The 23,597-nt window shown below is 34.3% G+C and overlaps 1 protein-coding gene across 1 annotated transcript in view; it reads right to left on the reverse strand.

The window, feature by feature from the left end:
• Trdn (triadin) overlaps positions 1-14,754 on the reverse strand; it is a 296,113-nt gene extending 281,359 nt beyond the window's left edge. Inside the window, exon 1 of the mRNA XM_048354014.1 lies at positions 14,421-14,754. Within this exon, the coding sequence (XP_048209971.1) occupies positions 14,421-14,442 (22 nt within the window). The 5' untranslated portion in view covers positions 14,443-14,754. The remainder of the gene's footprint in view (positions 1-14,420) is intronic.
• Positions 14,755-23,597: the final 8,843 nt, after the last annotated feature.

The following is a 23,597-nucleotide window of genomic DNA, read 5'->3' on the forward strand; positions in this document are numbered from 1 at the left end:
TATTTAGGAAGCACCAACACAGAATTTAGGCTGTCCTTCATTCCTCCTTTTGGTTTGGTAGGGTTTTTGATCAGTCAGTATTTTTGCATTGCTTATCAATTAGATTTGAAATGTCACATTCTCAAAATATACTATTATTTGGTATTTCAAATTTAGGAGTTAAAATGACTAAAGGACTGAAAGAAAATAGACAACCCATAGAGATCTTTTTTTTGTAGTCTTGGTTCTGTCTCTAAGTAAAGAGCTGAGACTTCTGTAAGGTTAGTGTCCCAGGAGACAAAGGGTCATTATAAAAAGTAACACTGACCTGCTATTTTCAAGTTTAAAAAGAAAAGGGGAAATTGTATTGAATATTAACAAGAGATATATAGGTGAAGATGTCTTGACAAAAGTATTGTTGGACATGAATATCTTTCTAAGAAAAGTGTTGAAGTGTCCTTGCATGGAAATATTCAACTGTATTCTAGATATTCATTTTCTTTGATGTTTCTTACAGTTTAAAGAATATTCCCATTCAGGGACAGGAAGAAGACAAGAAGTAGTTCTCAGGAAAAAAAAAGCTTTTATAATATCAAATATTTCTTATATTTTTTCACATGAAATTGCTTGATCTTGAACCTGTTCCAACTCTATATTCCTATAATTTCACCTGTTTTATCACCATGTTATTTTTGTCATAATAAAAAAAAATCAAGATTGACAATGATTTATAGGCCCATGATAGTAGGGGTACCTTCTGCTTCAAATTCCTACTACTGACAGAAGTTAAGTATGTTCCTATGGTATAATGCTTTATATTTTTCATGTTTATTTGATTATTTTTGTATTTCCTCAAATTTACTTTTTCAATATCAATTAAGTATACATAAAATATAAGTTTAGAAAATATAATACCCTTGCAAAATTATTCTAGAATGAAAATATTACTACTGGCTGTTCATTTGAAATATTGTAATATTTAAAGTTCAATATTTTTAGAGTATGATTTAGTTACACTTTGCATGGAATATTTTGCCCTAACATTATTATACTACTTGGTAATATGCTTAAATATTTTCTAAAATACATTTCCAAAATAAAAATTTCAAAGTTTTACATACTTGATGAACAGTGTAATATGCTGTATACACTCAGTATTTACTATAATAAAAGTTTCAATTTGACATCATATTCTATGTATCACAATCCTTAAGTATATGTACAGTATGTATGCATAGTTGGTGATATTTAATGATTATTTGTAACTGATTTTGGTACTCTGGGTATTGTATATACATTTATTGGAACTAGTGAAGGGAAGGGGGACATCAAAATGGAGAGACAAAGGGTAAAAGATGAACCAATGAAACAGCAATACTTAGAAGACAATATGCTATAAACCAACTGTAGAAGTTGGGGGGGTTAGGGAGGGGGGAAGGTGGGAGCAAAATGAGGGAGGATGTAACAAGTTTGATAAGAAATGACCCATTGCCTTACATATGAAACTGTAACCCTTGGTACACTTCTTTGACAATAAATTTTTAAAAGTAAAAAAAATGCTATAAAATTTTTTGTGTGGTATTTCCCACCACATACAAGTTGGCTAATGCCTTTTGAGGTTTTTTTTTTTCTAACTTTCGTCTTTATATTAGGAGACTTATGTGAATTTCTATCCTATTGTGGACATCCAGTGTTTTCAGATCAAACTAATGCAATTTTACTTTTCTACAAATGTATCTTCATGTTTTCTTAGCACCAAGTTTTACTGTCTAACTTTTATTATTTCCAACATTTTAATTAACCACATTTGTCATATCTTCTTCTGGTATATCACCCACTGATCACTCTTTTTCCCTAACTGGTTTCTACTTGGAAAATGTTTAAGCAAAAGAATTGTGTTAGAAGTTGAAAATTCTGCAAGAACTTCATGCAAGAATATTTTTGAAGTCCTAGGGGAAAGAATGTCTCAGAGTCAGAATCTAAAAGACAGGCATTTATTTTAGGTTGAACTGCCAGCATGGGGATCACACATCTCTCACCTACCTCAAAAAGGTCAGGTTTCGCTGACATAACTGTGGGTTCCATGAAATTAATCTCTGACCTGATTTTTTAAATCACAGCAGTGTCGGCTTTCAATTAATAGGCCTTTCTCAGGAGGAATAGATGGCTCTGTGGTGTGTGTAAGCTGGGGAAAATGAAGAATTACTACATTTGAAGAAGGAGAAGGTATTCAGTCTGCGAGTTACAGAGTACTTTTAAAGAAATTCACCTTTTAATTTTCTAGACAGAGTAAACAATATGTATCTTATATTTTGTCAGTGATAAATACATTTGCAGTGCCATTGACTATAGAGCGAGTCCTACTTTGTGTTTCATAAATGGCCACTAAAATTGATATGAGCTAACTATAAAGATATTCAAGAGGAATAAATACCCATAAATGACCTCTCTTTAAGGTTTTCAAATATCCATTTGTGAATTTTTTTAAATAAAGGTAAAGTAACTCTATAACTAAATTGATTATAAAGGAAGCAATATATTTCTAACTAGAAATTGGCCTTCTGAATCCATGAGCAACTATATTTGCTTTTCTGGTATAATTGCTGCTGATTTTGCTGTTCTGGAAACAACATTGTGAACATCTGCCCTAGGAGACCTTAATTTACCCCAAATTGCCCAATGTTCATATATCTACAAATCTCAGTGCATTCTATTTCAAACAGAAACAAAATGAGTATAGAACTCATGACCTTCACAGTGGTTCACAAGTAGCATTTTTCTCATTTTCATTTTTAAAGGCAATGCAAGTAGTAAATAGAAATTTTTCTTTTAATCCGTCTTTTCTCACTCATTGAGGCAGTAAAGCTTTCCACCACTGTGAAACTTCCTTCCATTTAATTGGAAATAGAAACCTTTTTGGAGTTTAAGTTAGCAAGACAAGTGTGAAAAGGATCAAACTGACTCTCTGAAATGGCCATCTTTTCAAAAACAAGTCTATATCTAAAAGCAGGAAGAGAAGTGAAAACCGAAGTAGGTGTTTCCTGAATGAGAATAACCGCAATGTTCTAATAAGTGTCATTAAGGTCTATTTAAAGATATATCCTTTGACCAGGGAAAGAAAAGAAATAGCAATTCAAGGAAAAGAGCTAAACAAGGAAGTACCTGGCTACACTCCCCACTGCATACAAATGTAATTCAATTTCACTAAGGATTTTATTGTACCCCAAACATGGATGGAACTACCTGGTCATGCTTGATTTTCTAACCCTGAACTGGGGAAATATTAAAATAACCATCTCATGATCCAACTCTCTTAAATGGGTCTAAAATAAATCTTGTATATAATATGAAAGCTAGCTAATCTTAAGGATTCTCATCACTGAATATTTTTATTCTAGCTCCTTCAAAACTACCACTAGCATGTGCGTTAGGCTTTGTCTTATGTTTTTTTTTTTTTGTTTGTTTGTTTGTTTGTTTGTTTTTGGCCAGTCCTGGGCCTTGGACTCAGGGCCTGAGCACTGTCCCTGGCTTCTTCCCGCTCAAGGCTAGCACTCTGCCACTTGAGCCACAGCGCCGCTTCTGGCCGTTTTCTGTATATGTGGTGCTGGGGAAGCGAACCTAGGGCCTCCTGTATCCGAGGCAGGCACTCTTGCCACTAGGCTATATCCCCAGCCCCTTATGTTTTGGTTGGTTGTTAATTGAGCATTTTGGGGGGTGTAATCAATGGTGAGGTTTGGTACTATTATTTATCTTATAGTCTTTAGGACATAGTGGTATTGGAGGGTGTCTCCTCCAATTTTGTTTATTTTTTTTAAAAAAAGGTTTAACTGGAGAAATACAGTTACAAAAGTCAATGCAAGCTAGGAACCAGTGGCTGGCATCTGTAACCTTAGCTACTTTGGAGGCTGAAATCTGGGGATCATGGTTCAAAGCTAGCTCCAGCGGAAAAGTTCATGAGACTCTTATTTCCAATTGAGCCAAAGACAGAGCTGGAAGTGTTGTGGTGGCTCAAGTGGTAGAGTGCTAGCCTTGAAGAGAAAGCCTTGAAATGCTAGCCTTGAAGAGCTCAGGGACAGCCCCCAGGCCCAGAGTACAAGCTCTAGGACCAGAAAAATTAAAAAGGCAATGCATATCCTACAAAATTAAGAAAATTGAAGGAGTGGGGGGGACTTAAAAGGTGTGGGAAAGAATGATGAAAGTGGTTACATTGATCAAGATTCATTGTGCGGATGGAAGTTTGTTTGTACAACTAAAGATAAAAATTAAACATTTTAGAAGATCAAGATACCAATTAATTAAAAAATAATCATTTGTAAAATAAAATATCCTGGAGCCTTGAACATCTAAGGATGGTGTTAATACTTTCACCTTGGCATTTTCATCCATACCCACATTCTTTCATTTAAAAACATCCTTCAAAATTTATCTCAAGTTCCACTACTTTATGGTATAGTGTGTGAACTACTTAATTCATTTTCTCTCTTCAGATTTTTTATAATTGTATCTCTTAACAATTGACTATATTATATTGATTTATTTCCTAATTATTTAATATGAAAAATGCTTTATAATTACTTTAAACTTTCGATATAACAAATTAAAAAAATCTCACAACTTCTACTTATAATTTTGTTTGTGCCTCATTTGGGGAACTTATAATTGCCAGGCTTACAACATATAATTATTTATACAATTGTTTCATCCTTTCTTGAGGCCAGATGTCTGCGTATTTCACATTTCATTCTCAGATTTAAAATAATGTTTGCAAAAGCACTTTCCAAAAATAAATACAAAAACAGTGTAAAGTGAATAAATGTCCATTACAGTATCAGCAGTTTTGCTCCTATCTATTCACAGGTAATCCTGAAATATGGAAAGGAGATAAAACACTGTTTCAAAACACCTGAATAAAGGGACTGGGTCACTCAAACTCAGGGACCCATGCCAGATCATTGTTATATTAAATATTTAATCAGAATTTTCAAGACATTCAAATGCCAAAGGATCTGGGCAGAGAGGGAATAGAAATACATTGGGGACTTAAGTGATAGTAAAACTTTCCAAAGTTAGATCTATTACTTCTGAAATTATCTACAGAAGCTACAAAGGTTGTATTACTAACTACTTTTATCCAGTGATTTTGATACCCTAAGTATTTCCTCATTACGTCTTCTAAGCTTAATTCTATGAACTAAGCCATTCATTCCATGATAAAGGCATTTTCTTCCATTACATCAATCCTTAATGTCATGAGTTTATCAGAGCCCTTCACAAGAACAAGAGCTCAACATACAAATTCTAGTAGTACTTAGGACAACTACAACCATTTTTTAAAAGCTAATATTTCATTGAGAATCTGAAAGAAAACATAGTGATTCCCTATCACATGGTGTTTCATTATTATTTTTATGATTTGGAAATTGAACATATACACTCAGCTCAAAAAGAGACATGAGGATTTTGTAATGGGTACCAGTAGTGAAAGAACACACATATAAGGAAATAGAAATTGGAGAATCATAACAATCAAAAATAAATGAGGAACATTAGACAACCTGATGTCTTAATAGTCTAGTGTCAGGAACTCAGTGGCTGAGCTGTGGGGCCAGGAAAGAGTTAAGAGGTTAGAATGTTGCCTTGTCAGTACTCAGAAGGCTGAGAACTGGACCCAGGAAAAGTCAAACAGGCAAGGCAAAACAAATGTGTACCGTACTATTAACTGGACTCTATGATGTTTAAGTTAGAGTTGGTTGTACACTATGAAGCTTAAAACATTGGGAATAAGATGGAAGCCTGTGTTACAGTTAAATGTTCACCACTTTCCTCTGCTACCTAACTATAAGGGATTGTAACCACAGAATAAATGCTTTCTGCATGTACCTGTAGCAACCTCCCCTGTAATTAACTAAATAAATAGACTTACTTATGGGATCCTAGGCATCCAAGAGCAGAAAAGCTTTGATCCCTTGGTCCCTGCTTGCTTTACTCTCTCTCCCTCTGTCTAATCTCATTTCTTCTGCTCAGCATCTCATCCTGTTGTTCTAGGTTGCAGGTAGTAACATTGTAGCAATAGAATGCTTCAATAAAAATAGAATGTTCAAATAAGGATGTTTACCCAAATTCTTATCCCATTTTGTTTTGTTCTTTGATCATCCCACACGACTTCATTCCACAGACTCCTAAATCTCAGCCACCTCCTAACTTTTTCCTTCATAGCTATGATGATCAAACCTATTCCTGATCCCTTTATAAATTGGTCAACTATATGACCTTCTTGGTAATGTCATTTTATTGCAAACTATCAGTGTCAAAGTAGAACAGTTTTGATTCACCCACAAATTATTTTCAAGAAGGTGGAATATGTGCTTAGCCATGACAAAATTTAAGAATAACCACATGATATTATTAACTAAAATATACAGCTATGTTTTCAAATCTGTTCAGTCATCATTTGTATCATTTCTGTTGTTTTCTCTATCAATCTACTATGTTGCAAGCAGATACTTTGTATTATTCATCTTTGTGTTCCATGGTTTGACAATTAGCCTGTGTATAAAAAAGGTGCTAAAATTTTGCATATAAATGAAGCTCTAACAAGAAATGTTGTTTTATAGTTCTTCCTCAATATTAAATATGTCATAAGATGTAAAATTTTGTTATATTTCAAGTAGAAATAATTTGAATTTCTGTAAATGAAATGCTGGATACTTCTGCAAAATTAAATTCTATAGCTTGACAGTGTGTGATCTGTAGTCACTCATAGATTGCACAGTGTGCTCCCTTCCAGGCAATTATGTATATGTTACATAAGAATAATCTTGAAAAAAAATAATAGCTTAAGCACTAAATGTCAAAGTGTCATTTTATTTTTGTCATTTCTTTCTTGACATTATATCAAATGTCTACCTCAAACAGAAAGTTCTCCCAATCACATGATACTTTTATTTTAAAAGGCAGCAATGACTCTTCCAGAGAAGCCTTGCTAAAAATGTATTTTGAAAGTATAAATAAGTTGAAAATGCTTTTCTAATGCCCACATACTCACCTGTACCCTGGATGTCATTAAATTGAAGAAATGAAGTTTGAAATACTAACTTTCCCTTTCCTTTTTTCCCCCTACATTTCAGTAAGCTGTGTCAGAGAAGAAAAAATGATTCCACAAATGAATAGCAAAGATCAATCCAGCTTCTCATGATAAATTGGAGCCTCACGCTGTCTGAATAAAGCCAAGTTTCTCCTGCAAAGAACAAGTTTCCTTATGCAAATTGTCTTTGTCTCTCTTATAAGTTAAAAGATTAGATCTTTAACTTGCTTGGGTAAAATGCATGTGAATCAGCCCCTGCCACAGACATCACATTAGGAAATATTTAAACTGCACATATTTAAATGTAATATTAAATTACATTATGAGGAGTGCTGTGTAGTTTATGAGGAAATGGCTCATTTGCATACCAAAGATCTCTCAAAATTGTAAATTCCATGTCTCTGACAGCTTACTTCAGGCACAGAGATGCAGAGATGTTTGATGTTTAGAAAACACAACTTGCATAGAAAGAAGTAGAACATTATTCACCACACATTTGCAAGGGATATTCATTTTAACTTTCTTTGAAGAAGGAAATTACTATAATTCTGGGCTAAGAAGTTTCCTTATCTCTGCAAGGCCCACACGGGACAGTGAAGTTTTAGTTGACACTAAGTAAGGCTTGCTGTCACTGTGCCTGCCAGTCACACTAAATAGGAAGTAGAAAGAATAAGAAAATTTAACCTTGATGGATTTTCCAGACACTCTATAAACTTTCTGAAACTCTTAATGTTGTATGACATTAACATATAGTTTCCAGGTATTTCCCTATTTTGTTTTTTCCAAATTAAAAGTGTGCATATTTTTATATATTACATATATAATTTACATGTCATATGTTATATATAATATAGTGTATCCACAATGGGTTACTTTTATATGAAAAAAAGGAAAGTAGAAATGTTTTAATACTAAGATTCAACTAAATAAAAATCCAATATTTTAGTGGGAAAATCTTAATGACCTATGCATTCTCTTTTCAGATCTATATATTCACCCCCAAGGCCAATGTAGATGGTTTTCAAATTGCTTAGCTGCCCTACTTTGTGTTTCCCAAATATGAAGCATTCTTAACAGATTAAAAATTAATGCAAACAGCATTGGAGAATTCAAATCTCTAAGGATGTCTGGGCCTTTAGTGTAATTACCTAATAGTTTCAATTCATTTTTGCATGGTAAAATTAGCATAATTCTAAAAACATGGTTAAAATGATGACCAGAAGCAAAAAGGAAAAATAGCTTGAAATCATTTAGTTCATACACAAAATGTTTTCCATGAATATTGTGATTGTGGAGTGGGGAATTAAACGAGTAGCGATTACAAATAAGACCAGGAAAACTTCAGTGGAACCCAGCTAAGGTTGACATTAAAACTGTATATACTCTACTCATTTTCTCCACAGATTTTGCATCATAAGTACTTGTTCAATTTTTAACTGCATAAACTTAGTTTTTCATTAGTGTAGCTTAATAAGCTGGAGACACTCCTCTGATCATATTATTCACAATTAAGCAGGGTTCAAACATGATGATGTGGCTCTGCTCATGAACGAGTTCTTTAATTCCCTAATGGCTACATAGGGATGAAGCAATAACATAATGTTATAACACTGACCTTAAGGCTTCTAATTTATACCTGAAGTTTTCAAAATTTATTTAAATGCATATTTGTGTTGATATATCTGGTACCTATTAGAACTTGAATGGGAAATGCCTTTTAACACTCAAGGCTACCTTTGCTCTCTGCTCTGTTAATTCATTTTTGGAGTATCAGTGGAATATAGGCCACTGTTTCTCAGACCCTGCTTTTCTTACCTGTTCTTAATTCAACCAGAACAGCAAATATGACTGAGAATACTTAAAGGTATATTGATCAGGTTTAAATGACACCTGGATTTAGAGTTTCTGTAATTTTTTAAAAATATAATTGCATGCTGAAACATGGTAAATAATATCTTGCCATTTGCTGGATATAGCACTTGTACAGTTGTTTTTCTCATATCATATTGACTTTATTTTTTTTAATATTTCTCTTTAAGTTCTTAAATTGTTGTCAGGTTTTTGCATGAACCACAACTGAAGTAACTCTTGCATAGTCTACTTTAGTACTGCACACATATCTTAGCCAGTTGTATGGCTGAAATCAAGAGGATCATAGTTTAAAGTTAGCCTGAGCAAAGTGATTAGGGGACCCTCATCTCAATGGAAAAAAAATGAAAAGAAACTAGGCATGGTTGTACAGTTCTCATCCCAGAGATGGTAGGAATTACAGGCCAACCAAGGGAGAAAGCAAGACTCTAAATGTAAATTAATCCATGCTAAACAGGCCATAGGTGTAGCTCAAGTGGAAGAGCACGAGCTTAGCAATCAGGAATCCTTTCCCACTCCAATTCCACCAAAAACAAACAAAAAAGTAATTCTGGCACATTTATGTCTCTTATAAATATCCACTACGATTTTGAAAAGATTCTCTATAGATTATATATTTTCAAATACTTATTTTTCATTCTGTTGTTAGAAAAACAAAGTTTGTTTCTGATCCCTCAAGTCAAATAGATGAATATTTATGTAATTTTCACAAATAACAGTAGAAAAATTAAAGTGAGTAATTTGGGCCTACCAAATAAGTTTAATGACAAGTAGATTTTTCCAACCTATGTACCCTATAAAAAGAAAACTTTTAATTAAAAGTGACCATATTGAAAATGATATTATTATAGAAACATTTTAATATCCACAAAAGTAGAAAGAATATATAAGAGAAATTCCATATGCCCATCACCAGATCCAACAAATTCAAGTGATAATCAATTATAATCCAATCATACCTCATGCACGTCCCCCCACTGGCACATGACTTAGAATTGCAAACAACCCATCATCTCATCCATATGCACTTGACAATGTGTCCTCCAATCATAAGCTCTTTGTAAACAGAGCCACAATATGGTCATTCTACTCAGAAAAGTGAAATAAAGCAGAATGATAACTTGCTAGTATCGTATAACATCTCAGGTACATCAAAATTTTCAAATATTTTATTGGAATATGTTTATGCCTGTTTGACACATAAGCCAATGATCCATATGCTTAAGGTTCTCTTGATCTGTTAGTTACCTTGTACCTTGGCACCTCTTTATACGTCTAGTATTATTTGAATAGCTGAGGTTATTTTTTTTTGTAATAATTTACACGGCCTGGAGTTTGAGCATCCATAACTATACCCCTTCTGAATTGGAGCTTGTTTTATTTTCACTTTGTACTTGTCCTTTTTGTTTTATGGGTGTGTTTTTTTGTTTTGCTTGCTATCTCTCACTCCCTTTCCCTCTCCCTTTCCTTCTCCCCCTCCATCTTCCTCTCTTCTCCCTCTTACTCTCCCTCTCCCTCACTATCTTTCCTTCTCCCGCTCCCTTTTTTCTCTCCAACCAGTCTTTTCATTATACAACCTGGGCACAGATCTTTTACCTGTGCCTAATACTGTCATAGTCATCCTGTGAATGTACTGGCTATTAGTGTCAATTTTAAAACGTATTCCTGGCACTAAAAATGAAATTGTAACTGATTTGTGCTAGAATCTAGTGTTGCATCCTTCATTCCTACTCCAGTGAAGATGGAGCAGAACACTTGATTTCTCCAGGCTGAACTTGAGGCCCACACTTTCCTGCCTCAGCCTCGCTCATGTTGATATTATAATCCTACACCATCACCCTTGTATTTGCCCCAAATTTTGAATATTAAAAAGAATGTCATAATAGTCATCATAGAAGCAGTGAAAGAATATTCATGTAATAATAAAAAAGATTTATATGTCATACAATAGGCTCTGTTGGACCCTGTATTTATATAATAGATTAGAATTTGAGAGTTTTAAAGTTCTTTTTAAATAACTAAGTGCCTTTTTTTCTTTTCTTTACCTCAGTGTTCTAACAATTGTTATTATTTAATTTATAGATCCTCAGGAAATGCATTTTATAAATATTATTATGAGGTGTGATGTACTATAGATAACTTTCTTTTTAGTTAATGAGCACTTGATAATTTTATATATTTTACCAACTCTTTTTTTACTTTATTTTATTTTTTATCAACTCTTAAAAAGATCTGTATTATGTTTTCAATAAGGCAACTTAAAAACCAGTTAAACTTCATTTCATTATTGAACTTACTCAAAGATACTTTTGCATAGTTCTATGTGCTGTTAAATAGATATTGCAAGATGGTGCATCTATCAATGTGGTTGAAAGATTGCATGGACCTCTCTTTGACAGAGAAACTGATTTTGTCACTTAACAATGGGGCTAGAAGAATGGTTGAGGGATATTCTTAGTCCCTGAATTGAGTCTTGTTTGAGTCAAATCCAGTCTGGGGCCTGATCTAACCTACCCAATGTAGCATGGGGCCTAATGTAAGCAATCAACAACCACCCAGGGACACTTAGGTAACTATAAGTCTCACACAGTGAGGAGATATAATCATCTTGACATTGGGGCCAGGCTTGGATGTTAATCTTATGGGAATTCAGATATATTACTAACCCTTTCTAAACCTTGGTTTCATGTTCTGTAAATACCCAGGATAACAGTATCTCCTTTAGTTGCTGGAAACATTAAGTGATTACTAAATAGTTGAAGTCTTCAAAGTAGATATGAGTTGCTATTGTCATTGTTGTTTTAATTATCTTTGTTAATTTGAGATGGCCAGAATCAACAGTGTTGCTACCTTAAAATCGTTTTTACTCTGTCCTAGTTCTAGTTTATCCCTCATTCCATACAGAAAACACAATTCTATATTAAGCATTATTTTCTTTCTTTCATCAGAAGAAGTAGTCCTGTTTGTAATATGCACTAGAAACCCATGGTTCCAGGGCATGGAAAGGTTTATAGACACACCAGGGACGATCATTGAATGACTGGAATAAGACATGAATTACATAGATCATGTTGTAATTGCCAATAGCCATGATAGAGTCACAGAAACAATGCAAGGTTGGACTTTGAAGATGCTGCTCTATCTCTTACTTGCTTTAGTACTACACAGTAGTTGCTGTTTGGTGATACGTGAATGAAGAAAGCAATGGGTAGATGGCACAGGACAACTGATGAAGAGCTGTCATTTCAGTGATTTGTGTAAAGGAAGTAAACAAAGAAATTCAGCAGATGAAAAGAAAGACTATTTTAGGCAGAAGGAATAGCCTTTACCAAGATCTGGCACAAAAATATACCTTTTATTGTAGGTAAGGCTCAAAATGTGAATCACAAAAAATAAAATAAAATGTGTGTGGTAGAAGAATTTGCTCTGACCTTTGTATAAACACCACAGCATGACTGTGGTACCAACTTTAAAATAGTAGGTCATTGAGCTGACTATCGAATTTTCATTTGAGAAGTATAATTGACAAATCATTTCAGAAAAGGAATAAACATATCATAGATGTTCCTATGACCCTAGACTCTATAAATTATGAAGACCAGGAAGAGGGGAATAAACAACTTTCATATATTAAATGATGTTATTTTTAGCATTATTAACTTCAGTATTTTGTATTTTTTATGAGTCAATCTAGAAAAATCTTCAAAACCCTTTTAACTCTTTGTAGGGAGAAAGAAGAAACAAAAATTACATTCCTAAATCAGGAATTTGCCATAAAATATTTTATGGATCATGCCCAAAGGTCTTCAGAGTATAATACATAGACAAGCCAAAAATATTTTGGCCAACTGACCACTTGAATCAGCTGGCTTTCCATGCCCTGCACCAAGGCAAGGAAGCATATTCATAGGTATCTTAATAACTTGCGCAGGGATAAGCAAGAAATGTTTGTAGATAGCTCTCTTCAAGATATACTAAAAGCCCCACAACATAGAATGTCTGACAAACAGGAAAAATACTATTTGCATTTAGTTTATCAATTCTAAACTAAAATTACTAAACAGAAACATAATAAACATGATATTCTCCTATAGGAAAAAGAAAAACAAAATACCAACTAGATTTAAAGAGCTGACTTCCAATATAAACTGGGTGCTAGCACTGAATAAGTCACAGAATGTCTGTGTAATGATTTCTTATTTGTTAAATTCTATGTAGTTAAGCCATGTGAGATTTAAATAAATATATATAATGTTCTAAATAAAATGCCTAACATATACAAATTTCACAGTAATCAGTGTTATTAATTTAGAGTGTTAAACTAATTTCTCCACAGAAACTCCCTGTAATATTTCTTGTAAGTATTGGCTAAAATTCTGTAATGGAAATTACTCAAGGGCCATACCGATTTCTACCCCAAAAGACAAAATTCACATATTCTGTTTTTCAGTTGTCTGATTAAAAACAAACCAGCACAGCTTTAAACTTGGACGTTGTCAAAAAGTACCACCTGTCTTGTTTTGCTTACATCTGTCAGAAGCAAATTTGAGATCTACTTCTCAAATTTTAATCACAACTAGAACCAGAGTATTGTCGCATTCACAATATTTTATTTTTAACGATTCCCTTATTGTAAAAAAAAAATACTAAAGTAGGTGTGTGTATTTGTGGATTTGCTCTGCTACTCAGGCCAAATAATAAAAAAAAATTATGTGTTTTAACTTTTCAGAATTATTACTAAAAAAGAAATTTACTGAATTAATCATTTGGAGAGACAAAGAAGAGATACGAGTTTATAAAAAGAATCAGAATTCTGTTGCTTAAATGGATTTTACCAAGTTGGATTGATTCATAGTAAATTTTTAAATTTGCTGATATTGTCTCTGGGTATCTATGAATAATAGTAACATAGAAATTTCTATCAGAGCATTTATATATAAAGTTGCATATAAATCTCATGTACATGTGATAGATGTAGATAGACATCTATATCTATATAAACATACATACATACATACACATACACACATTCTGGAAAGCACCTTAATTAAGATATCTCTATCTATTTTAAAGCAAAATTGATCACAGTTATACTCTGAAGTTTATATAATAATGTAATATTTTGAGTTTATTATGTTCTCTATCTACACAAGTCTTACCACTTTTACTAGCCAAGAGATCAGCCATCGTGTTTCATGACCACAGCTATTTATAGAGGTGTCGGTGACACTGTTAACCAGTGAAGCCTTTGCTATAGCAGAGAACAGTTACCACATGCAAAATTTCAGACAAATCTCTTCTCATTCCCCCAACAGACTGAAATAGCAGTATTTCAGCTCCCAAATTCACTTCCCAGCTCCTGTTTAGAACCACCAAGTAAGATAATTACTGAAAGCAACATGTTAAATGGGCACCAGGGCAGTCCCTGTGGCTGCCAATTGATACAATTTCCCCCCTACATGATTCTATTGGAAAATGGTTGCAGTACCTTCAGCAGTGATCTCAGTCATAGTGGTCGTAGAAATTAAGAGTCAGGTGAAAAGTTCCTGTCAAGTGGAGTACTTTAAGATTTGAGAACTCTGGAAGAGGGTTCTGTGTTAAAGTGTGAGGAGGGCTCTTCGCTATTATTTTTTTTTCTGGCTGTTTCTGCTGCTTCTTTGTTGTCCTGTTGAACTTTGCCTCTTCTCTGCAGAGTTCTCCCCCTGGAAACAACCTAAGCCCTTCCCAAGCAGCACTTGTGGCTCAGCTAGAAGTATCAGCTTCGAACAAAAATAGCCTCATATCCCTAGGACTCTTCAGCACTTTTTTTTCCTGGCACTCTAGGGGAACACACACACACACACACACAAATTCTTCAGCCTCAAAAAGGACACACACACACACACACACACACACACACACACACACACACACACACACAAAGGCAAAGGAACTAAAATGTACTGGCTAAGCCCCTGCAGCTTCTCTAAGATAATTACAGACCTTACGGTCTGTGTCAGAAAACATGAAATAGAGTTGAAAGTAATCTTATCCGTGGTAGCACAGATTTATTCTTAGTGCCCTTAATGCTCAGAACATTCCTTTCTGCCTTATTTGGATGGGGAGGGTCCAGTAATATCTACCAGAAGCAAAGAGCAGAGCAGTCTGAAGTCATTTTCTCTGAGGTTGATTCCCTATTGGTGCAAATCCACTTAGCAAATACAGCTATTTATACAGGTCTATACTTAAGGTTGAAAGTATTAAATCTCAGAACTTTCTCCTAAAGTAGTCATGTGGCAGGAGACAAATATTTTCTGAACAGTAGCCAAGAGCAAATGCATAGTGTGATGCTTAGGCACAATGTTTGAGGAGGAAAATATTAGGGTTTTATTGTTTTATACCTTATCCAAAAGCCAAGTATTTGATTTTATCTGTGCAGTGAAAGAAAGAAAATTGTAGAAAGGTACAGCTAACATTTCAGTAAAATATCTCAACTTTTCTCTTCCCCAACTTAAAAAAGAGATCACAGCAGCAGCTAACAATTAGCCAAATTGGCTGATTAGCATTTCACCTTCCCACTCTTAGACAGGTGTTAATGAGCAGAGAAATATTCAATAGTTGGTGGTTAGAAGGGAAAAGGAGAATCAAAGGGCATTGATAATCATAAACTCTAGTCAGACTGTGAATTAATCAAGGGATGACTAGGCTTAACTTTTATTTCCTTTTCCCACTCAACCTAATAAGTGCTTAAGTTTCATCTTTTAGCCTATTGCCTTGGTTGTCAGAACCTCTTGAATTTGTATGGTACCCCATAGATCATAGAGCAAAGATGCATCTATAATTTCAAAATATGAGGCTAAGAGATGTTATAGGATAGCTATTTGCATTGATAATGCCATCCTCCGTGGTAGTACAGTCTTTATATGATGCCCCAATCCCTGCTCAAAAGCAAGTGCCCAAATATACAAATTAGTAAAGAAATACTCTTAACAGAGGATGAAACAATTTGGAGTAAGTTTCATGTTTTTATGAAAGGTTCAATACCTAGGACTGGGATCAGAGTTTACTGACCACTTTCTTGAAGACATGAGGCCCTGTTGCCAGTACTACCATATTACCACTTATAGGTTAGAGGGAACCCTACAAGTTAGGCTAAGTAACAAGATGAGAAGATCCACAATCTTCAAAGCAGACTTTTGTTTATCCAGGTTGGTCTAGAGCAGGACTTGCCTGAAAAGTAGATTTCTCCTCACTATTATCCCCAAAACATGTCCTTCCTCCAAAAACCAAAACAGTACTTTGAATTTTAAGGAAATATTGCACTTCATCTCCATTTAGATATTTCATATTGTTTCTCACTGTCATTTACTGAAGAAATAATATTGCATGTAATTCATTAAACCCTTTTTATGGATCAAATACTAAATAAAATTATTTAATTTAGAAGGATAAACTCATATTCAAACCATTATTCAATAAAAACCAAAACTGTGTCTATAGAGCAAGAATACTAAATTCCTAGAGAATGATGTTACTCTCGCATTCACAATTACTAATTTCATACTGCACATATTAGATGAAAGAAGAGAAAAGCATTGTAGACAATCAGATGTTTGGAAAAATAAGCTCTTTTACACTCATCTTGAAGATGAGTTGATGAATTTTATTAAGCATTGACAAATCAGTGTATTTCTCTTTCTGAAAAGTGATTAGATTCTTATAACTAGTTTGAAACGCAATCCACGAGGCATATCTTGATTTCCAAATCAAACTCTGCTAAACTCTGCAGAATCAAGCAACTAGCAACCTTCAAAGTACACTTATAGGGAAGCTCAAAGAACCAAGTACATACCCTTCCTCGTTTCTCATTCCATCTTAAAGGGATAAGCCAAACTCACTTGGGCATTTCCAAAATGACCAGATGTGAAAGTTCTTTCTTCTCAAGAATGGTTTCTCACAATAGCTATTTCTGTACCAGCAGCCCAAGTGAACTCATCAAAGAGTTGCATAGAGGAACATTTATAAAGCCAGAACACCAATAACTAACCTAGTATACATAAGTCAATGATCAACTATCAATGATTCTTTCTAGAAATAAATGTTGCACGAAGGCTAGTATTTTTCTCCAACCTGATTACTCCAGCATGATTTCACTTGTGATCTAAATACTGAAATGAGTCAAGAAAAATACTAATCCTTAGAGTAGTTTTTAACCCGGCTGTTATTACAGTAAACTAACAATCAAAAAGGCATATACTCTAGTTGTCTATAAATAATATTTTATTCATACTTAATTTCACAATGTAAAAATTCAGAAGGTAACCAGAAAACTTTTGTTGGTTTTTGGTTTCCACACATAAAATAATATTTATAAACATTTTGAGGCCATAGTGCACTCTCTTGCTCAGTGTCAATATGTTCTTTCTATGGAGCAATGGGGAAGAATTTGATAGTGAGTAGCAATTGAACATCCATGATCTATTTTCTGAAGGACTGTGAAAATTTGAGAGAAATTCAAGTGTCAAGGTTACTTACAAGATCTACTTTGCAATGTACAGATGCTCATATTCATAAGTTAGTGATAAATGAGCATGACATAATAAAATACTTTGTACATTAGACATTATAGTACATTTAAATACTTTACAAAAAGATATCCATTTGGGATAGAATAGAAAGTACATTTTCCTCAGGTATTAAAACAATATTTGGCATTATTTCTACATGAACCTCAGATTTCAGTTTCATTTTAATGGGAGAAAAAGATAATAAACCAAACAAGATGACTTTTATTTAAGCCAAAGAGGATAAAGTGCTGTGAAATAAGAAATTAACAATTAAGAGCTAACAAAATATAAACTTTCAGTACTGTATTTGAAGTAAATTACCAAGGGATAAATACAAAATCGGTTATTTTTAGCTTTTAGGTGAAAAGAAAATCAGTCTTTATTTGGAAAGAGTACATACTGGCTTTTTAAACCTTAAATGAAGAAACTGCTAACATCAGAAGTAAACTTGAGGGCCCTTTAATTGTACTTGCTTTCATTTGACCCTGAAATCTCATCACATGGCCTAGAATTTCCTCTGAAGCTTACCTTTCATAAACTCTGTCTTCAAAATCACAAGAAAGACCTCAATTGAACAGCTAGTTCATTAATCTTACTTCATCTGAGCACTTCTGTTTACTTCATTTTAAATTGCTTTTTTGTTCTGTTTGTGTCACAGAAAATCTCAATCTGTTCTTACTGTTTTTCTGACCTGGCCTATGCTCACTTCTTTATTCAGAGGTTGAAGGTCATTCCATAGGTTTTGCTTACCATCTGATTATTCAGAAACTGCGTAATCCAAATTGGTTCAGATTTCAGAAGGCATTCCAGAGCAATTAAGAACTTTCCTCTCTTTGACTCTGACTCATGAATAGCTCCGTCTCCAGTATCAGGCTTCTTCTCTCACACACATCTGCCATTGTCAAACATTCTCTTACAACTACAACTTGACCTGGGTCAATCTAGTCCTCAGTTACTAAAGACAGTGGTTGTCCTTTCCTTCTTAGCAATTGATTGCGTTCTTTGAAAAGCTGGTCTCTATTCCCTACCACTGCTCTTTATGAATATCTGCAATGTTCTTTGGGTAGCTTCTGTAGTGCTCATAACTGAGCTTCATAGTCTGCATATTACTATAAATGACCTTCAGCCAGAATTTCTGCTTTGTTTTCCAATGTAATCTTTCCTATACAGCAGAAAAGTGTTTCTAATAAAAGATAAAATATCTATTTACCTACTCTTTGGTAAGTTTTCCTTTCAAATGAGTGTTTTCATTTACTTATGTTGAAAAAACTATGCAACATCGTCCTTTCTTTACCTTGTGACATTTTACATTATCAAGAGTGAAATTCATTTAACCTAGATAGTATATCCTTACTGAATACCAGCTAGAGTTGCCAAATTTATGATCTTACTAACCAATAAGGAAATAACTTCTACCATGGAATTCCAGTGCTCAATGAATATATAATAGATTTTTTTATGGGCACTAAGCTAGATTTTAGCTCATGAAAAGTTGAATAGTTAAGAACTTTGTGTGTTAGGAGCTCAGTCTGATAAGAGTAAAATAATAAAGTAGACCACCAATTGTAATATGAAAGTAGAATGAGAAAATGGTGTTGTGGCTCAAGTGGGAGCTGAAGAACTCAAGGACAGTGCCCTGGCCCAGAGTTTAGGCCCCATAACTGACAAAAAAATAAACAGTACTAAAAGTAGAATGAGTAAATTAAGCATTTGGGATGGAGGAGCAGAGAAGGAGTTTTAACAGAACAAATATGACATTAAAATAAGGAAATATTAAGTCTTAACATATGGGAAATTGATTATGACTCCAGATTGATGAAATATTTTATCTGTCAAGTGTCCATTGGTATAACATCATTCAAGTATTTGCCACACAAAACTAATACAAACAGGTGTGACTGGGGAAGCGGGCAAGAAGTCTCTGTCCCATCCCCTACCAAAGGATACAGGTGGGAATCAGACGTTCTTCACCTCTAAATAGGTGATTAAGGACATACTTTTCCATGGTATGTATAAAAAAAGCTACAAAAAAGGAAACATGAAATTATTTTTATAGACATAGGTCATGAAAAATTGTTTAATTTTAATGCTAATTAAAGATGACAAAGAAGTTTTTTAATCAAGAACATGCAATGTTTGCATTTATATTTTTAAAGAAGTTAGATATAATAGAAATGTAACCGTATCAGTTCTCTTAAGACAAGTTCAGTAGGACAGATAATAGATCATGGACAAAATGGGTGATGGGTTATAAAATGAAGAGTGAGCCCAAGATATTACTTGATGAAGCTTTTTTGAAAAAGCAAAGGAAAAATGAGAAAAAGGGGTCCTGGTGGCTCAAGTTTATAAACCTAACTCCTTGAGAGGCAGTGCTGGATATGTAAAGTAGTAAACTTCCTACCTAGCAAGAACAGCATTTTCAATTCAAACTCCAGTAAGAGGGATGAAACACAGATGTAAATCAAGCAGCAACTTCACAAGGATTGCAAGAAGACAGGTGAAAGGCTATCGGGGTTTAGAAAATTTAAATATGTAACAAATTCAGAACTATTAGTTATGTTGATACAAGAAGAAAACCCAAAAGACCTCTAAATATATTTCCCAAATAAAATGGGCTCATTTTCCTCTAGTATTAACAGTACAGGGAGATCACTCAGGTAGTGGTTCAGTTATTCTCTGTGGAGTCATGTAAAGATTCAGGATAGCAGTGGTTCAGCCAACTTCATTTAGCTCCCAAATTATTCTGCCCATTCCCACTCCAGTCAGCAGAAATCTAAAGGCATAACAAAACTGTGTGGATCAAATGTACAAATGATGGAAGCCATTCTTGCTTCATTCTAGGGTGAAAACTTTATTCCATATCATACTGAGTGCAAGAGGGAAGTTGAAGGATGACTGATACCCTACTTATATCTTGTTACTAGGACTGATGTGTCCATCATAGGGGCAGAACTGTGTTTTGGAATTTCATAAGTATATATTATGGTTTGAACATGAAATGTTCCCCACAGGCTCATGCACTGAGCATTTGATCCTTAGCTACTGGTGCTTTAGGGGAAATTCTTGAAACTTTAGTAGATGAATATTAACCGCAAAGCACATCACTAGAAACATGCCTAAGTTTTACTTGTTCCTAGATGTCTTTCCACTTTATTCCTCCCTCTCCCTCTGCCTCTGCCTCTGGCCCATGCTCTTGTCACCATGATGTTTTGCCTCTCTACAGCTCTGAACCAAAGACTTGCATTGAAACTTTTGACACTCTAAGCTAAAGTGGATCTTTCTTTTCCCCAAATTGTCATTTACTTGATCACAGATGACCAATCAATATACTAGTTAGCAAATTCAGCATAAGGAGCAAGGAAGTAAATGGTTGCTTTGAAATCTTAAAGCAAGTGAGGCTTCCAAGAAAACTTTTAGCAAAAGTTCAAATGAGGCAAGGATATAGGATGAGCTGGGCATTTGTTGGAATTTGGGGAAAATATATGAACTAAAGGACTTTTATTTGAAGTAGTGCCTAAGGATTACAGTGCATATCTATAAATCAAGTTTGTGCATTCCAAGTGCGGATTACCTTTAAGTTCAAAACACATGAAGACTTGAGATATCTTATGAATATTTATGTGCATGAAGAACAAAGCTATAACTACCAAGAATGAAATCATTTCCAATGATTGGGTATATGGGTATTTGACTTCCATCTTTATAAACAGCTTTTAAGCACTTCATTTTTCAGTTCTCCTCACTTTTATTTTTGGGGAGAGGGAAGCATACTAGCTGCAGAATAGACCCATAAAAATATTTCATCATTTAAAATTGATTTTACAGTTGTCATTAGTACATGACTTGAGAATTTGAACTGCTGTCTAAAAGTTAACTGTTCCCATCCTCATGAAAATCACATTTCACCTTAGAGACAACTCTGGTTTTGCTATTCATTATTCATTTGAAGTCACAATTTTCCATTTTCAATATCATAATTACTTTGAAAATGATTAGTAAATGTTGAAACAGCTGGCAGATGGTCATCTTTCCTTGACCTCCTAATGTGTGTTACATCTTATTTAATCATTTACTTTTATTCATAATCCCCTTCAAAATGAAGCAATTTGCTCCCATGTCTTTAGAAATTCTGTTTAACAAAACAAACTTACTCCTCTCTCCTCACTCTAAATCATTTTATTTAGCCTGAGTTATTTTCTGTCCCACACGCCCCCGACTCTGTCAGCCTGACTACCTGTAAGTTAATGCATACAGGATTTGCATTAGGAAAAAAAGTATGTGTTTTGTCAACTCTACATCCCACACAGAAACCATGGGCTCTAAGTTTAGAATAGAATTTCAAAGTAATGCAAGTGGTGTTTTATGCTGGGAAAAAAATTGGAGTTATGAAAGACACTGGAGATATAAATTCAGTCCATGCTGCATTGGCATGATCTGTAGAGAGAATAGATGGAAGTGTAAAGAATAATGAAAAATCACCTTGATTCTAAATAGTATCACCCAGTAGGGAAGCTTGCTATCTACAAATCTAAGGCTCAATCCTATAATTTGGAAATTGAATTTTAATGGCTTCTATTAAAAGCCAAATAACATTTAGAATGTAAAATTAAGTGAGCATTCTAGGAGTCAACTTCCCCAGGCTCATGATCTTTGTTAGACACTTCTGATTTATCATGTGATTAGTCTCATAATCCTGAATATTGTTTTGAATCCCTCCTGGACTCAACAGTATATGCAGCCACTTCAGTTTGTCCTAGTTGGGACTTTCATTGAATTTAAGTGTCCTAAAATTGGAGCAAGGGATTGGATGGACTTACTGAGAGGCTGAAGACCTTACTGAAAAGACAATAGGAACACCACCAATGCAGACTTCCAATACTTCTAAATTAGAGGAGGAGTTATTCTCTTTAACCAAAAAAAAAAAAAAAAAAAAAAAAAAAGTAAAAAGTACTCCGCATTATAATTTATAGAGACAATCAATTCTGACAACTCACTCTTTCATTGGCACTATAAAAATCAGCACTTACATCAGCTAGTTCAAATTAGAAGGATCTATAATTTTGTTTTTGCTTTGGGAATGTTGTGGTCTACAGGCACGTTTGATTTAGTCACTGATTACATTTACATTCCACTGGGTTAATCTACCAGCATCATATTTTTTTAAGCAGAAATCTTTTCAGCAAAGGATAGGAAATAAAAAAGAAAGTGTCATTATCAAGAAAATTATTAAGCACCTACAGATTAACAGGTCAGGCACTCAGTTTAAAATGTGATTAACATATAGATGTATAGGACATGGACATTTAGTATTTTAAGGATCATAGAGACAGCTGAAGCTAGATTTACACATACAGAGGAGAGAACAGAGACCTGGAAGGACTAAGTAACTTATCCATATTTACATAAATTATTGAAAAGCCTGGGCTAGGATCTCAGTCCAGTGTTCCTTACACAATGTTAAGTTTCCCCTCCCTCCCTCTGATTCAGTCTTCCTGGATTTAAGCAAGAATACATTTAACATAAACCCAAATCCCTTCTGTAAAGTTTGAATCTTAAAAGGAAGTTAGTGTTTTTGTCTATCTCTGAAACTAGAAACATCATAATACAACCAGTTTTGTCTCCATTTTTTTAGTTTTGTTGCTGTCTATATTTCCTTTAATTTTTCTCCCACTTTATAAAGACAACTCTTCATCACAAGTTTTTGGCATAACTATTGATGGCCCCAAGTTCATATAGACCAACTAATATTGTGATCCCGGAGGGGGGGAGCACATTTCTTTCCCGAACATTGGAAAGTAAAAATTATGGCCAGGCATCCATGCCTCATGGCCTGTAATCCTAGCTGTTCAGGAGGCTGAGATCTGAGGATCACAGTTTGAAACCAACCCAGTCAGGAAAATCCATGAGATTCTTGTCTCCAGTTAACTACCAAAAAGCTAGACATGATGCTCTGGTGCAAAGCAGTAGCTCTCTAGTCTTGAGCACAAAAGCTTAGGAACAGTTCTCAGGCCCTAATTCAAGCCGAAGATTGATACAAAAAAATTACAGAGCTGTTTCATTTGTTGAATTATGTGTACATCTTTCAGTCTGTTGACCAGAACAAGACAATTTTCCAAGCC

This window comes from Perognathus longimembris, chromosome 9 (assembly GCF_023159225.1).
Source record: "Perognathus longimembris pacificus isolate PPM17 chromosome 9, ASM2315922v1, whole genome shotgun sequence".
Lineage (NCBI taxonomy): Eukaryota > Metazoa > Chordata > Mammalia > Rodentia > Heteromyidae > Perognathus > Perognathus longimembris.